Below are 17003 nucleotides of genomic sequence, written 5' to 3' on the forward strand. Positions count from 1 at the left end.
GGAATGAGGGGTGGCCCAAGAGGGCTGAGAGATAAATAGGAATGGGGTGGGGCTGGGGGGAGGAAGGTAGTTGGGACTTCGATATCTGGATGAAAGTGAGGCGGTGCTGGTGATCAGTCAGAGAGGAAGGTGGAGCAGATGGTTGGAAAGGGAGATGGATTGGTCGGACAGTTCAAGAGGGCAGTGCCAAGTTAGAGGGTTGGATCTGGGATAAGGTAGGGGCAGGGGAAATGAGGAAACTGGTGAAATCCACATTAATCCCATGTGGTTGGAGGGTCCCAAGGCGGAAGAGGAGGCCAAGGATTTGCATGTCCTTGGTGGAGTGGGAGGGGAGCTTTTCCAGCACCACACTTTTCGACTCTGATCTCGAGCATCTGCAGTCACTTTCTCCTGAGAAATTATACATGACAGCTCAGTAATTGCACGACCTAGTATCATGTGAAACCTCTCAACAAGTTCTCTCCGACCATTCTTTTGTTGATGACTTGTTCTGCTACCGATTTCTTTCAAAATTGATTAACAGGTTAAACCAGCTTCCAACACATTCCCACCTCCAGCTGTGACCAAATGTTTGGGATTAATATTCCCTGCTTCCATACCACATTGCAACTCCCAGAAATGCTCCCCATCCTATTCAATTCTTTCATGTATACGTTACACAATTTATAGCTCCATTTGTGACCGAACACTCAGGGATCTGTGGCTAGCATGAGTCAAATGCATAGGACTTGCTGCATAAATGTGAGTTTGCATGCCCCTCACTGAACTGATGTACTATTCTGGTGAATCTGCATTACATGCTCTTGTCAATAAGTCCTCCCCGGGTGTGAAATTATCACTGCAGGACAACTATGGCTTGTCGTACTGAAGCATCACATCCTGGCTGCTAAATTTCAAAACAGAAAAGGTCTTTCTGAATTTTCTCCAGACAGCAGCAGAGTCAAGGCAGTTTTTATGCTGTTTAAAGCACAGTTTGAAAAAGGGCATATTTTCCTGGTTGCTGGGTGACCTTTCACCAATCAAGGCAACATCAACAGGGCACAAATAGTTTACGTATGTAGCCTCTGTCATAACTGGCACTGGTTGAGAGTTGATAGCGCTGAAGAGGTGTCAATGACATTATTGTCAACCTGTCATTTGTTTATTATTCAGATGCCAATAGATATGCTGCATACATTCCAGCATTTTTTGCATAATCTTTTTACAGATTATATTTCATATTTAGAGACAAAAGAATTTAACAAAACCACTACATGTATTTATTCTTAGCACAATCCATTACATTATGAAGCACTCTGTTATAAAATCTGTCACCCAGAACTTTAAATTATTCAAATAAAGACATTGTTATTAAAAACGCTGGCTCCAGACAGACCCTTCAAGTCTGCTAATAGTAGTAGCAGCCAAAGGCAGCAGCAACACAGAACAGGCTGTCCTGAAAACAGACAAATTGTATTAATACAAAATTAAAACATGTTGAACATACAGTCATTAATATGGCTTGAAAGGCATTGGTCAGTCTGGAGTCAAAAATGCAGGCTGACACTCTCACTTCCACTCATAAGGTACAATGTTACTGAACCAATAATCCAGAGGGCAGAGTTTCAAATCCTACCAATCTGAAACTGAAATGCCATAACTAGTAATGGTGACTGCAAGGTTTGTGAAGGTTTGTAGCCCAGGTTGAGGTTTGCTCGCTGAGCTGTAGTTTGATATCCAGACGTTTCATTACCTGGCTAGGTAACATCATCAGTGGCGACCTCCAAGTGAAGCGAAGCTGTTGTCTCCTGCTTTCTATTTATATGTTTGTCCTGGATGGGGTTCCTCGGGTTTGTGGTGATGTCATTTCCTGTTCGTTTTCTGAGGGGTTGATAGATGGTACCTAGGTCTGTGTTTGTTTATGCCAGGCCTCTAGGAATTCTCTGGCATGTCTTTGCTTAGCCTGTCCCAGGATAGATGTGTTGCCCCAGTCAAAATGGTGTTTTTTCTCTTCTGTGCGTAGGGCTATAAGGGAGAGAGGTTCATGTCTTTTTGTGGCTAGCTGGTGTTTGTGTATCCTGGTGGCTAGCTTTCTTCCTGTTTGTCCTATGTTGTGTTTATGACAGTCCTTGCATGGAATTTTGTAGATGACGTTGGTTTTGTCCATGGATTGTACTGGGTCTTTTAAGTTTGTTAGTTTTTGTTTGAGAGTGTTGGTGTGTTTGTGTGCTACTAGGATTCCGAGGGGTCTTAGTAGTCTGGCTGTCATTTCTGAAACTTCTTTGATGTATGGTAAGATGGTTAGGGTTTCTGGCTGTGTTTGGTCTGCTTATCGTGGTTGTTCTTGAGGAATCTGCGGACTGTATTTTTTGAGTATCCGTTCATCTTGAATACGTTGTATAGGTGGTTCTCCTCTGTTTCCCGATGTTTGTCTGTGCTGCAGTGTGTGGTGGCTCGTTGGAATAGTGTTCTGATACAGCTTCGTTTGTGTGTGTTGGGATGGTTGCTGGTGTAGTTGAGTATTTGGTCAGTGTTTATCGGTTTTCTGTATACGCAGGCTTGTAGTTCTCTGTTGTCTGTTCTTTCGATTGTGACGTCCAGGAATGCGAGTTTTCCTGGACATCACAGTCGAAACAATGGACAATGGAGAACTACAAACCTGCGTATTGTAACGAGCCACCTCACACTGCAGCACAGATGAACATCGGAAAACAGAAGAAAACCACTTGTACAACGTATTCAAGAAGAACGGATACTCAAAAATTACAGTCCGCAGATTCCTCAAGAACAAACCACGACAAGCAGACCAAACACAGCCAGAAACCCTAACCATCTTACCATACATCAAAGAAGTTTCAGAAATGACAGCCAGACTACTAAGACTCCTCGGAATCCTAGTAGCACACAAACCCACCAACACTCTCAAACAAAAACTAACTAACTTAAAAGACCCAGTACAACCCATGGACAAAACCAACGTCATCTATAAAATTCCATGCAAGGACTGCCACAAACACTACGGAGGACAAACAGGAAGAAAGTTAGCCACCAGGATACACGAACACCAGCTAGCCACAAAAAGACATGAACCTCTCTCCCTCGTAGCCCTACATATGGAAGAAAAAAACCATTTTGACTGGGACAACACATCTATCCTGGGACAGGCTAAGCAAAGACATGCCAGAGAATTCCTAGAGGCCTGGCACTCCAACCACAACACCATAAACAAACACATAGATCTAGATAGCATCTATCAACCCCTCAGAAAACGAACAGGAAATGACATCACCACAAACCCGAGGAACCCCATCCAGGACAAACATATAAATAGAAAGCAGGAGACAACAGCTTCGCTTCACTTGGAGGTCGCCACTGATGATGTTACCTAGCCAGGTAATGAAACGTCTGGATATCAAACCTACACCCTAAAAGTAATGGTGACCATTAAACTATCATTAATTTGTCATTAAAAACTTGTCTGGTTCACTAATGTCCTTTACAGAAGAATATCTTCCATCCTTACCCAATCCACCTACAGCAATGTGGTGATTGTTCACTACCTTTCAAGCCACTCCAACACCAAACTGCAGCAGAAAGGTTCAAGGTGAAGGCTCACACCCACCTGGGGCAATTAGGGATGGGCAAATTCTCTCACCCACATCCCATCAAAAAAATTAAAAAAGGGAGTGCTGCCCCCTCAGAGATACCACCTTTGAAATGGGATATTAAACCAACCTCTTAGGAAGTGCAAATCCATGGCCATCATTTCAAAGAATAGCAGCATAGTTCCCAATATTTAACATCCCCCCGCCTACCCTCTGCCTCCCCCTCCACCAACACCCAAGAATGGGTTGTTTGGTTACCATCTCATAATTGTGTAGGATAGCTGACTCTGCACAAATTGACTATCCTATTGCCTATGTTTTGTCGTTCTTTAGGATGCTAAACAGTGGTAAAGGAACTACAAGTCCTTCATTCTTTTCATCTTGGATACGGTCTCTAGTATCTCACCACAATAAGAATTTTAGGTATTGATAACTTCCATCCTCAGCAAAATTAAGGAAGTTTGCACATTTTTTGGGAACGAGATTTCAAGTTTTGTTATTTTGTTGCTCACAGGACGTGGGTTTTTTCTGCATTTAGTGCCTACCCCTCAATGCTCTTGAGGAGGTGGTGCTGAGCTGTCTTCTTGAACAGCTGCATTCCACATGGGGTAGGTCCACCCACAGCACTGTTAGGGAAAACGTTTCAGGATTTTGGTCCAGCCAGATCAAGAACTAACGTATGTCAATGAGATCTGGGATGATGTGTGAACACAACTTTGTGCAGACTATAACATAGTCTTGGATGAAATCAAATTTACACATGGTAGAAATTAGGAAACTTTTTTAATTTCGACTAATTTCGAGTCCAGACTTAGCAAAGACATGGATGATTGTTTCAGAAGATGAACTGAGACAGGAGTGAATGTTAGGTAATGTGAAAACTGGCAGTCTAGACGTTGATCCAGATCTGCGGCTGGAAGACTTTATAAGGGCAATGTAGGAACTCAGGGTAGTGAACAACTGGATTCAAATAGTTGATCAGGACAGGGATGATGACAAGAACTTAAGACAACAACTTTGGTCTTCCCAGAATTTACATGCAGGAAATCTCCAATCACCCACCACTGTGTGTTGGATAGGCAGTATGAGAAATGTATATTACTAGAGGTATCAAGAGAGATGGCAGTGAGCTAGAGCTGTGTGCCAACAGCCATCAAGAATTAAAAGTGGTGGAGAGATGGTGAGGTCAATAAGTAAGAGATGCCAGGATTGAAGGAGGTTGGGGGAGGGAGGAAAGAGGTTTGCCTCTTTCAGAAATCCAGAAAAGGAGCACAAAATTAAAAAAAAGGACAAGATCAGTCTAAATGCAATAGAGTACAGATTTCAAAACGAGGAAGAGCAAGCATATTATAATGGGATTAGCAACAGAGAAGCTGGATATTGGGCAGCTAAATGGTAACAATGAGACCCATCCATCTGTATCATCACACCCATCAACTAGGAACACTAGACTGCTTTCCCCACTTGATTATGACATTAAGGACTTGAATTGTGCGGTTTGTTTGATTCAGATTGTTCTTGCTCCTCATTTGATTACTCGCAGTTGAGGGGAGGCAACTATCGGAGACCTGCTTCTGGTCATTGTCCAATAACCGTTTTGGGAGTGTGCTGACAGGAACTGGGCTCTTGATATGTGGTGGTAGCATCCCTATGTCTGAGCCAGAAGACCTAAGTCCTACTTACTCTTAAGATGTGTAACAACATCCCTGAAAAAAATTGATTAGAAACTATCTGAAAGAGAGACTGGGTTTGGTTCCATTTCCCTCACGCTGAGAAGCCTGACAACATTCACTGGCCACAGTCATATGTCAAGTAATACGGTAATGCTATGGGTACTTAAGCTGTTGTTACATTACTGGATGAGTAATTCAGACATCTGAACTAATGGCCCAGAGAATGTAAGTTCAAATTCCATGACTTTGGAGATAGATTGATAGCGATTGGTTATTCTTCATCAATAACTTAATTATCATTTGTTCATTAACCACCTGGAATTGTAAAGGTGACTGAGATGAACTGTAATCTTTTATTCAGTCTGCACTTCCTACACACCCATGTTTGGTCCCCTGCCATAGAGAGAAACATTAACTTTTTTAAAAAAATCTGTCGATTAACTAAAGCAAAGCAGAGGTGAAACAATTGTTGGTCAAGGGGAAGTCCTTACTATAGACATTTCCCCAATGTGCACATTATTGCACTGGCGACACTTACATTCATATATACGTCCTGTGCAAAGTTATCTGTGTCAGCATCCCAGAAGCACCGTGCAGCCATTCTAAAGGAAACAAAAAATTGTTTTAATATAGTAACAACCAAAATTTATGTACAGCGACTAAAGCTACAGTTCACCACACACTGAAAGAAGTAGACTCAGATGAAACTTAAAAAAGGATGCATTCAATGGATATTAAGTTGCTGAAGTAAGTGAGAAAGAGTCTGAATACAGAAAATTTAGGAAAGAAGTTGAAACTAAAAAAAAGCAAAGGAAGAACTGAAAAGATACTGGCAAAGGGAACTTAAAAGTCATCTACATGCAAACTGTCATACAAGGTGTTGTGAAAGGCCAGGAACCAAAAAGAGAATTTACACACGGAGGCAGATAGCATGGCTGAGGTACAAGAAGGATACATTTGATCAGTCTTTAACAAAGAAGGTGATAGTGAAGGAGGAGTTAGTCTAGATACCATCTAGGTTAAAAATTGAAGAGAAAGTATCAGAAAGGCTGGCTTTACCTAAAGTCGGAGAGTGTGGTGCCGGAAAAGCACAGCCAGTCAGGCAGCATCCGAGGAACAGAAGAATCGATGTTTCGGGCATAAGCCTTTCGTCAGGAATCAAAATGCTAATTCTCCTGTTCCTCGGATGCTGCCTGACTGGCTGTGCTTTTCCAGCACTACACTCTGACTCTGATTTCCAGTATCTGCAGTCCTCACTTTCTCCTGGTTGATAAGTCACCAGGACAGAATGAGACAATTCTGTTACTGTGGGGATAAAGAGAGAAAATGGCAAAGGCACTGGCCATAATCTTTCAATCCTTAGATACAGGTGGTACCAGAAAATTGGAGAATTGCAAATATTTCATCCTTTATTGGACAGGGATGCAAGGAGAAACCCAGTAACTACAAACCAGTTCTGGATACTTCAATCAACTTGTAATAGGTATGTTATGGCACATCTTTGGGGTGAATTGAACACAGGTCTTGGCCTAGAGATAGGGACACTACCACTGTGCTACACAAGTCCCCACAGATCTGTTCTAACCTTGATGCTGGGAAAGTTTTCAGAAACAATAATCTAGGGCAGGATTAATAGCCATGTGGACAAATTAGATTAATTGAGGAAAGCTAGCATGGACTTGTTAGGGAAAATTGTGGTTAAATAATTTGACTGAGCTATTAGATAAAGGTACAGTTTAAGGGTTGATGGGGGTGGTATGGTTGATGTGATGATATCGTGTTTCCAAAGGCATTTGAGAAAATGACACATAACAAGCTAGTCGGCAGAGTAAAGACACATAGTACAAACGGGAAAATGGCAGCATGATTATTAAGTTAGTTGCATGACAGTAAATTTGTTTTGGTCAATGGTTATTTTTCAGGCAGGACAACAGTTTATAATGAGGCGTGGCAGGACTGGTGTTAGCATTCCCATTCTTCACTATCCTATATTTATAGCTTACACCTGGATGTACAGGGTACAATTAAGAATTTGCAGAGAACATAAAACTTGGAAGTAACTGTTAGGATAGTGACAGACTTGGAAGGAACAGACTTGAGGAATGGGATGGACACATGGCCAGATAAAACATAATGCAGCCTGTATGATATATTTTGATAGGGAGGATGAGAAAAGGTAATAAAGGATACATTCTAAATGCGACCCAGGAACAGAGAGATCTGGAAGTATAGAGCTTTCAATAAACAACAAATTAGCAAAAGGAATGCGGTTAAATAAAACTTGATACTTAGCTACATGAAGAAATTCTGAAGCAGGTGGTTACAGAGGTAAGATTTAAGGGACATTTTAAAGGAGGAGAGATTTATTACACTGAGAACACTGTTACTTTCTTGCAGGAACCAACAACTGGGGAATTACCATTAAGACACCTGATATACCACTTATTCATTTACATGAACCAACAATGAAGAGCATTTACCGATTTTTCAATCGTTAATCCCAGCCATAGTCAACCTCTGCCAGGAACTGTTCACTCAGCCCTCATCTCTCCTCATGACATTGATGGATAAACAAAATTGAAGCTCATTTATTCTTTCACAAGACGTGGGTATCACTGGCAAAGCCAACATTTATCTCCCATCCCTGACTTCCCCTGAACTGAGTGACTTGGTTAGCCATTTCAGACAGCCATTAGGAGTCAATCACATTGTTTTGGGTCTGGAGTCACAGGCCTGCCAGACCAGATAGGGATGGCAGAATTCCTCCCAGACAGGATATTTGTGAGCCAGGTGGATTTACTACAATCAATGAGCTCGTCATGGTCACCATGATTGAGATTAGCTTTCAGTTCTGTATTATTTAGCGAGTTTTGAGAAGATTTGTAGCTCAGGTTGAGGTTCTGGATCTAAGTTTGCTCATTCAGTTGGAAGGTTCATTTTCAAAATGGTATATAAAACCAGGTACTTTTCCAAATTAGTCTAAACTTATGGTCAGCTCCAGCCTTCACCCAGATCTCTTCATTTAACCCTGTCAATATAACTTTTTATTCTCCTTGCAGGCTTTTCTGTCTTCACTTTAAAAGTTTCTAAGCTACTCTCACAGTAGCATGTATCACATTACAAATGTGTTTTCCCCACAAACATTTTCCTTATTGCTATATTAGGACAGGTTTTAAACCAGAATGACTGGTTGTTGGTGCTACAGTGTATCCATGATTTTGGCTGATAAATACATTAAGAATGTTGTGCATGACCTCAACGCAGAATGTGAAATATGCATGGACTTTTACTAAAGAGAAATAACTCATCTCTGACCTTGCTCTTAAAAGTAACTGATGAGAAATTGTTCTTAACCAGACAAACCATTTACTTGGATATATCTTCAAGGATATTGAAAGAATTATTTGAAACAACATTTTTCAACTGCATCAGCTTTAGCTAAAAGAATCACATTCGTGCTTGAGTTGGTGAGCTGTGGGTCGAGGGAGTCCTGCATTGCAATCCCAGATGTGCTGCCTTTCAGAAGCTCCATGTATCATTTCTGGTGGATTTAAAACATCCCATGGTATGTTAAGAAGGAGAGCAGTAAGAGTTCTCCCATACATCTTGGGATGATTTTTATCCCTCAGCTAACATCAATGAACCAAAGTTTTGTGACGATTATCATACCGCTGTTTCTGAAATCTTGCTGTGTGTAAATTGATAGCTGTATTTCCTATGACAAACAGAGTCTACACTTCAAAGCATTCCATTGGCTGTCCTGAGGCTTGAATAGCAGTATGTAAAAGTACATTTTCCCTACTTTTGTAGGGAACAGCCATAAAGCTGATACCCAACATTGCAGAGGGAGGATAGATTGCGGAAGGCCTTTAAAAACAGAAATCGCATAAAACACTCCGTAGAAGAGCAAATTTGCAATACTGGTTAAAACTAAACTGCTGCAGCAAATACCATCTGCTGTAAAAAGCCAACTGCAGTCATGGTAACTGTGAAGCTGCTGAATTATCATTAAAAAAATCTGCTGAATGGAAGACCTTTAGAGAAGGAACTATGGTGTCCTTATTCACTCTAGGTGACTCCAGTCTCGTAGGAGTGTGGCTGACTCTTAACTACCCTCTGAAATGACCTAGCAAGCCACCTTAATTTACATTATAGTCTTTGACTTACATATTGTTTTCACGAATCTCACCAAAGCAATCAAGCTGAACAGAAATTGTCAATTTAAACTGCTCAAGGAAATTGGCTGCCTGTCAAAGCTGTTCATTGTGATCACATTTCTATGGCAACATGATGAATAAGGCAAACTATGATGGGGCAATATTGGAGCTCTGAGATCCATAATGGAATGAAGTAGGGAAGTGTTCGGGTCCCAGTATTCTTTGGCATATTCTTCTGATGGCTGCTGTACTATGTTTTCCACAGAGGTCATGCACTTGCATACCAGAACTGAAAGAAAACTTGCCAGTCTGGCTTACCTGGGATCAAAACCAAAGGCACACCAAGATCCATCATGATAATACTACACTAGCATACCACACTAATGAACACCTTTAGTGCTAAGTAACACTAGTAAAGAGTTTGCTTTGACCATCAGCATCAGGAAGACAGATGTCACAGTCTAGGATACTGCCATCCATCATTGAGAATGTGATTCTCAAGCTAATTGATAATTTCACATATCTAGGTTCTGTAATCACCAGCTATCTGTCACTTGACGCTGAAATTAATACATGTATTGCAATAATGGCCAAGCTGTTTAAGAGAGTGTTGACTGGTAGCAACCTACCTGAGAAAACAAACTGTAAGCTGCCAAGCCTATGTCCTCAATGCATTCCTCTCCAAGATTGAGATGAGAACAATGCATGTTAGGCAGGAAACTGGCTAAACAGTTTCCGCCTTCACTGTCTCAGATATATCCTTGGCATCTCTTGGTACAAAGTCACTCATTCAGAGGTTCTGGAGCTAATTCCATCAGCACAAATTATTTGCAAAACTAATGTCATTTACCCTGGCTCAGCCATGTTCATCAGATGGACACTGGTTGTAATATGTCCTTCTGTATACATGGAGAACTGGCTGTTGGGTCACAGCCTCTCTTCGGCATCCATAACTCTGCTACAAGGATATCTGAAAATGACATTAACAACTGGGAGACAGTTGCTGATGCACATGACCTCTAGAAGCTGATTGTTTAGAAAGCGGTTGATAGGGGCAACATAAAACGTAAAGCTCAGGTGACCAAGCAAAGGGCCCAGATAAAACAGAAGACAGTCAATTTTTGTCTTTGTGTGCTGTAAATGCAGCAAAGCCTGCTAAACCAGAGTGGGGTTCCTGTCTTACACCAGGTGATGCTTAACACAGAAATGGGCACCATGGGACAAACCCAACCTTCTGAGGTGAAAGGCTGCTGTCACAGAGTGTGAAGAGCACAACTTTAATATTTGCAGGTGACTAAAATATTGGAAGCATTGTGAACTGTGAGGAGTTCAATGATACATTCATGAGATATTGACAATTTGGTGAAATAGAAGCACGTGGCAGTTGAAATTTAATACAAAGAAATGTGAAGTGATATGTTTCTATCGAAAGACTAAAGAGACAATAAGTAATAAAGGATATAAAGGGGGTGCAGCAACACATTTGGTTTATGTAGATAAATCATTGATGGTTGGAGATCATATTCGGTAAGTGGTTAATCAGGTAAACAGGCGAGTGCAGTTTAGTAGTTTAGAAAAACTGCAAAACAAAAGTCAATGATTTTACTCTAATTTTACTTCAGAGTAAAAGAAGAAAAGAAATGGCATACAGAATTCTGGGCTTAATAAAGAGAGGAACAGAGTACAAAAGGTCCTGAAAGTCACAGGGAAAACTATGTGTTCTGTTAGTGGATATTTGGGGCAGTGAGATCATTAGAAGGAACTAAAACTAGCCAGCAAAAAGTAAAGTCACCACAGTCTTACCAAACCATCGGGTTGTTCCCTCATTAGAGAAAGAGGACAGGTGGTAGTTTAACCATGTCTTAGGCAAAGGAAGAGATTGAGAAGGATAATCCTTCATGGCAACCTGAGCGAGTGTCGGAATTAAACCCATACTGTTGGCATTGGGCTTCATTGCAAAGCAGCTGTCCAATCAATTCAGCTAACAAACTAGTCAGCATACAGTTGGGAAGAAGCTTTCAACTCTTGTGATTACATCTGCCCATGCCCCTAGAGATCTTTGCTGCAAATCATACCAATGGCAGGTTTTCCTTGAACAGCCTCACTGGCAAGGTCAAAGAACACCAGTCCAAAGAAAGAGCACCTTGTGATGATGATCGAAATGTAATACCAAGTATCATTGGGCCAAGTTTAAAACAAATCAGGATAAATAAATAACATACTTCACTCCTTCACCTCGCTGCTCTCCAATAACGACCTGAACCACCAGTTTGTAACGCTCAAATGCGCATTCTGCAGAAATAGAACACAAAATGAGAAACATTATTGCTTTTGAATACAAGTTTCTAAAGCAAAGCTAATGGCTATCATACATAATAAATTTAAAATTCACAGGACATTGGTGGAGCACTGTGTAAGTTTGCCTTGGAGTGAATACAACAGATTCATTAGATTGTCACCTGAAACATTATATGACTAGGAAGGGCCAAGTGCTGGCAAATTAGGTTAGGATATCTGGTCAGCATGGACGAGTTGGACTGGAGGGTCTGTTTCTGTGCTGCACATTTCTATGACTCTATTATTGTCCTACAAGGAGAGATTGAGAAGCTCAGGCACCTACTCTCTTAAGTTATGGAGTCATAGACATGTACAGCATGGAAACAGATCCTTTGGTCCAACTCGTCCATGCCAATCAGATATTCCAACCCAATCTAGTCCCACCTGCCAGCAACCAGCCCAAATCCCTCCAAACCATTCCTATTCATATAATGTTTCAGGTGCCTCTTAAATGTTGCAATTGTACCAGCCTCCACCACTTCCTCTGGCAACTCATTCCATACACGTACCACTCTCTGCATGAAAACGTTGTCCTTTAGGTCTCTTTTATATCTTTGCCCTCTGACCCTAAACCTATGCCCTCTAGTTCTGCACTGTCCCACCCCAATAGACTTTGACTATTTATCCTAACCATGCCCCTCATGATTTTATAAACCTCTGTAAGGTCACCCCTCAGCCTCCGACGCTCCATGGAAAACAGCCCCACCCTATTCAACCTCTCCCTACAGCTCAAATCCTCCAACACTGGCAACATCCTTGTAAATCTTTTCAGGACCCTTTCAAGTTTCACAACATCCTTCCGATAGGATGGAAACCAGATGTGCACACAATATTCCGAATGTGGCCTAACGAAGTTCAGAGAATGAGAAGTGATTTCATTGAAAGATGTAAGATTCTTAAGGGGATTGGCAGGGTAGCTTAATGTGGTCAGTGAATGCAGAAAGAGGGGCTCATGGTCTTAGGATAAGGTGTCAGCTAACTTAAAGCAAATCGAGAAATCTCTTCTTTAGTCATAAGGTTGTAAATCTTTGGAATTCTCCACTCCACAGAATTGTATAAGCTCAGTCATTGACTGTAATTAAGATTGAGAATGATTGGAAACTGAGGGAAGCAAGGGATACTGGGATGACTGTAGTGACCCCTATCATGCAGAAAGAGACCATTTGTCCCATCGAATTGCCAGAGAGCATCCCAGCTACACCCAGCCCACCACCCTTGTCCCCATAACCCTGTATTTACCCATGACTAACCCACCTAACCAGCACATCCCTTGACTGTGGGAGGAACTCGAGCACCTTGCAGAAACCACACAGACATAGAAAGAACATGCAAACTCCAGACAGACAGACAGCCAAAGCTGGAAGCGAACCCAGGTCCCTAGCACTGAGGCAGTGAGTACTGTGCCACCTTGGATAGGGCCGGAAAGTGTAGCTGAGATAGAATATCAGCCATGACCTAATTGAAGAGAGGTGCAGGCTCAAGGAGCCATAGCATCAAATTCTTATACAACATAAGAGGAGAAATTGGCCATTTAAAGCCTTGGGTCTTCACCACATTATATTCTTTATGAACTTTGATTAAATTTCCAAATAATAATATTAAAATTGAACTTTCTTTAGCATCTTCACAGAGTAAGACCTTCATAGGGGAGGGGAAGAAGTGTGGGCAATGAAGGGAAGGATGAGACAAACAAAAGGAAGCAGGAAAATGAGTGAAATATGTGGAATCAATGAAAAGGAGAAGATGGCATTGGGGCATCTAAGGAGACTGCTCTACAGGGTTGGAAACCTTTGGCATCGTGTTAAAGAGGGAGCAGAAGGCAAATAATGGCTAGAGGTTTAAGCAGTAAAAAAGTGCAGGAAAGGCAGTGTATTGGAATGAAGCAACCGAGGAATATTAAAGAGAAGGAAGAATATGTTGAATTTATTGAGCACTTTTCACAACCACTAGACAACTTAAAGCACTTTGGAGCCAAAGAAACCCTTTTGGAAGTGTGTACGAGCTCAGATGTAATGTACGGGAGCATAATAGTCAAGTACAACAAGGTCTGACAATAGCCAGATAATCTGGGTATTCTCTGTGATGTTGACTGAGGGCCAAATATTACCTAGAACTTTGGGCACAATTCACTGCTCTTCCTTGAAATATTGTCATTGGATCTTATACATTCGGTCAACCAGGCAAGTGGGGCTTCAGTTTAACATCTTTGTCAAACGTCAGCACTGTCTGACAACACTGCATTGAGCCTTAATCCTTGTGCTCTAGCTTGGAATGGATCTTGAACTTAGAACATGGTGAATCACAGGCAGGTATGATGCCCACTGAGTCAAGATGACAAGACATTTTAAATCAGGCTGCCAGAATAGAAGGCGTGGCATGGGTGAGGCAAAGGCAGTTTGAGATTATGTGCAGACAAGGACAGTTCATTTGAGAAATTAAATGGTAATATGATAAACAGATTCAGGAGCAATGGAGGAGAGGGAAAACGAACAAGTGATGGGGAGCGAACAGATTCGAGGATGCTGAATCAGTGAAAGGTGAAACTGTCTCACCTCGAGATTTTTTATTTAGGATGGGGGGGGGGGGGGGGTCAGGGCTAATGGCCATGTCACTCAGGTCCTGGAGGTCCATAAGGGATGGCTTTTATTTTGACAGCAACAAGCAGGGAAGCACAATAGTATTTCAAAGTGTTAGGTGAAAATAATAGCCAGATATTCGAATCGAATTCAGAAACCCTATTTCCGACCTCGATCCAATTAAAAGTTGCCAACTTATCTTCCGATGTCTTCTGCACTAGAGATACCTGGACAAGGCTCTCCTGTTGCAGGAATTCCCAAATCTAGCAGCAAAAGAAATCAGTGTAGAAACCACACCCCCATGTGCAGAAGCAAGACTACTGAGATTTCAAAGTGTAGCAGCACAGCCAGATATTTTGTTAGGTCCTGCGAAAGGTTATGTATGTAAGGTAAGTGTGGGGTTAGGGTGGCAGTTGACAGGGTAAGGCACCATGTGAGTGAGGTTGGTAGCATGCCAGGTGTCAGACAGGTATGATATTAGGGTGCCTGGCAAGTGGATGAGTGCTTAGAGTAGGTTAGATGTCAGGGGAAGTCAGGTCCAACCTTTGGAAGAGGGTGTCGGGTTCCAGGTGGGTTGGGTGGAGTCAGCGCATCAGGGAGGAGCGAGGTTATTGGCACCCATGGATTGAGTAGGTCATTTAGGGGGTAGCCCCGGTGGGTTGGCAGACACCGGGACAGTTATAGGGCATTTGAGGAGGTATAGCTGAGGTGTGGAGAGGTCAGTGATAAGTCAGAATATTGGTTTAATTTCTACTCAGGAGCCAAAGCAAATGTCTAATCCTCTAACCTTTCTTGGATAGCTATCAATCTCTAATGAGTTGGAACTCTCTGAATTCTCCAGCTTTAATTTGGAGGGTTCCAAAAACAGAAAATTCAACTTCCCGGGCAATTCCCATGGAGTTGTAATCATGCACTATCTTCAATACACACAACTCCATGGGAATTGCCCGGGAAGTTGAATTTTCTGTTTTTGGAACACTCTAAATTAAAGCTGGAGAATTCAGAGTTCAGAGATTCCAGTCTGAGGTGCTCCCATGACTCTCCAAATGTCAGAATGTCTGGCCAAAATGTGCAATGATATATAGCCAGACAAATTGAGATAGAAAAGATTGTCAATAGACAATTGTCAGGTCTCAAATACTTCTGTTAGAGGATAGGCTTATCCAAGCAAGATTGCCTCATATACATAAAGAAAGGCCACTTTCCTGAAAATAGTTATTTGAAAACTATGTTTTACAATCCTCTTCTAATTCTGGTCTCTTCCACATCCTCAAATGTACTTTCTCAGCATCCATAGTTTCCTTCGGTCTAAGCCCCAAGTTTTGGATTTTCCTCCTTAATGCTCTCTTTGGAAATACCATGAGTGTATTACCAAGTTGCGAGTGCTATATAAGTGCAATATACAAAATATACAAAAGCTGTTTATTTCCAGTGGGTAGAGATGTTCTAAGCAGTATGAATTACAATTTTGATGTCCCAACTCACCCTAATTGTACCTTGTAAAGTTAGTTTAAGTATGGACACAATGGGACACAAACATACAATTAGGAGAAAGTGAGGACTGCAGATGCTGGAGATCAGAGTCAGAGAGTGTGGTGCTGGAAAAGTACAGCCCATCAGGCAGCATCCGAGGAGCAGGAGAATCGACGTTTCGAGCATGAGCTCTTCATCAGCTTATACTCGAAACGTCGACTCTCCTGTTCCTCGGATGCTGCCTGACCAGCTGTGCTTTTCCAACACCACACTCTTCAACTACAAACATACAGTACCTTTTACTTGAGTCTTTATAGCCTCTGCAATCTTCCTAGTCATGAAAGGAACTTCCTCTGGATTATAAGCCTTGTTTGATAACTCTTCCTTCAGCACATTATTGATCTTCCCTTTGACAACAGCTGTCTTGAACCTAATGACAATTATGTTAGCAATTAATACATTCAGCCCACAGCTCTAACAGTTAATGTGCACTTGGTGTAAGCCTTATTACACCACAGCTATAACAGTTTTATACAACAAAAGACTAATATATAGTGAATCATGGCAACAGTTTTTTTTTGATTTGGCAATTACTTGCCCATCTCCCCTGAAAATGTTAGGGTACAGAATTTCTTTGTCCACATGAACAGGAGTTTGGTATCAACATTTTGGACTAACATTTATTGTCCATTCCTAATTGCCCTCGAGAAGGTGCTTCTGAACTGCCTTCTTGAACCACTGCAGTCCACATGGTGTTGAGACTCCCACAGTACTGTTAGGAATGACCAGTGAAAAAGGAACACGAATGCACTTTCCTTCCAAGTCAAGATGCTGAGAGACTTGGAGAGGAAAGTGCAGGTGGTGGTGCTCCCATGCATCTGCTGCTGTTGTCCTTTTAGATAGTTGAGGATACAGGTTCGGAAGGTGCTGTTGTGGAATCCTCGTTGAGTTACAATCGTGCATCTTGCAAGTGATATACACTGCTACCACTTTACAGCAATGGTAAAGAAAGCAAATGTTTTAGGTGGTTAATGGTGCACCAAACAAATGGGTTATTTTGTGCTCAATGGTGTCAAGGTTGACTCTGAGTCAGAGAGCTTTACAACACTGAAAGAAGAGAAAGTGAGGACTGCAGATGCTGGAGATCAGAGCTGAAAATGTGTTGCTGGAAAAGCGCAGCAGGTCAGGCAGCATCCAGGGAAC

The 17003-nt window shown here is 41.8% G+C and overlaps 1 protein-coding gene across 1 annotated transcript in view; it reads right to left on the minus strand.

The window, feature by feature from the left end:
* Nucleotides 1-1236: 1236 nt before the first annotated feature.
* The window catches only part of dynlt2b (dynein light chain Tctex-type 2B), an 18334-nt gene continuing 2567 nt past the window's right edge, over nt 1237-17003 (minus strand). The window contains exons 2-5 of the mRNA XM_043702604.1: nt 16097-16230; nt 11637-11706; nt 5796-5859; nt 1237-1435 (exon numbers count right to left, since the gene is read on the minus strand). Coding sequence (XP_043558539.1) covers nt 1388-1435; nt 5796-5859; nt 11637-11706; nt 16097-16230 — 316 coding nt within the window. The 3' untranslated portion in view covers nt 1237-1387. The remainder of the gene's footprint in view (nt 1436-5795; nt 5860-11636; nt 11707-16096; nt 16231-17003) is intronic.

This window comes from Chiloscyllium plagiosum, chromosome 13 (genome assembly GCF_004010195.1).
Source record: "Chiloscyllium plagiosum isolate BGI_BamShark_2017 chromosome 13, ASM401019v2, whole genome shotgun sequence".
Lineage (NCBI taxonomy): Eukaryota > Metazoa > Chordata > Chondrichthyes > Orectolobiformes > Hemiscylliidae > Chiloscyllium > Chiloscyllium plagiosum.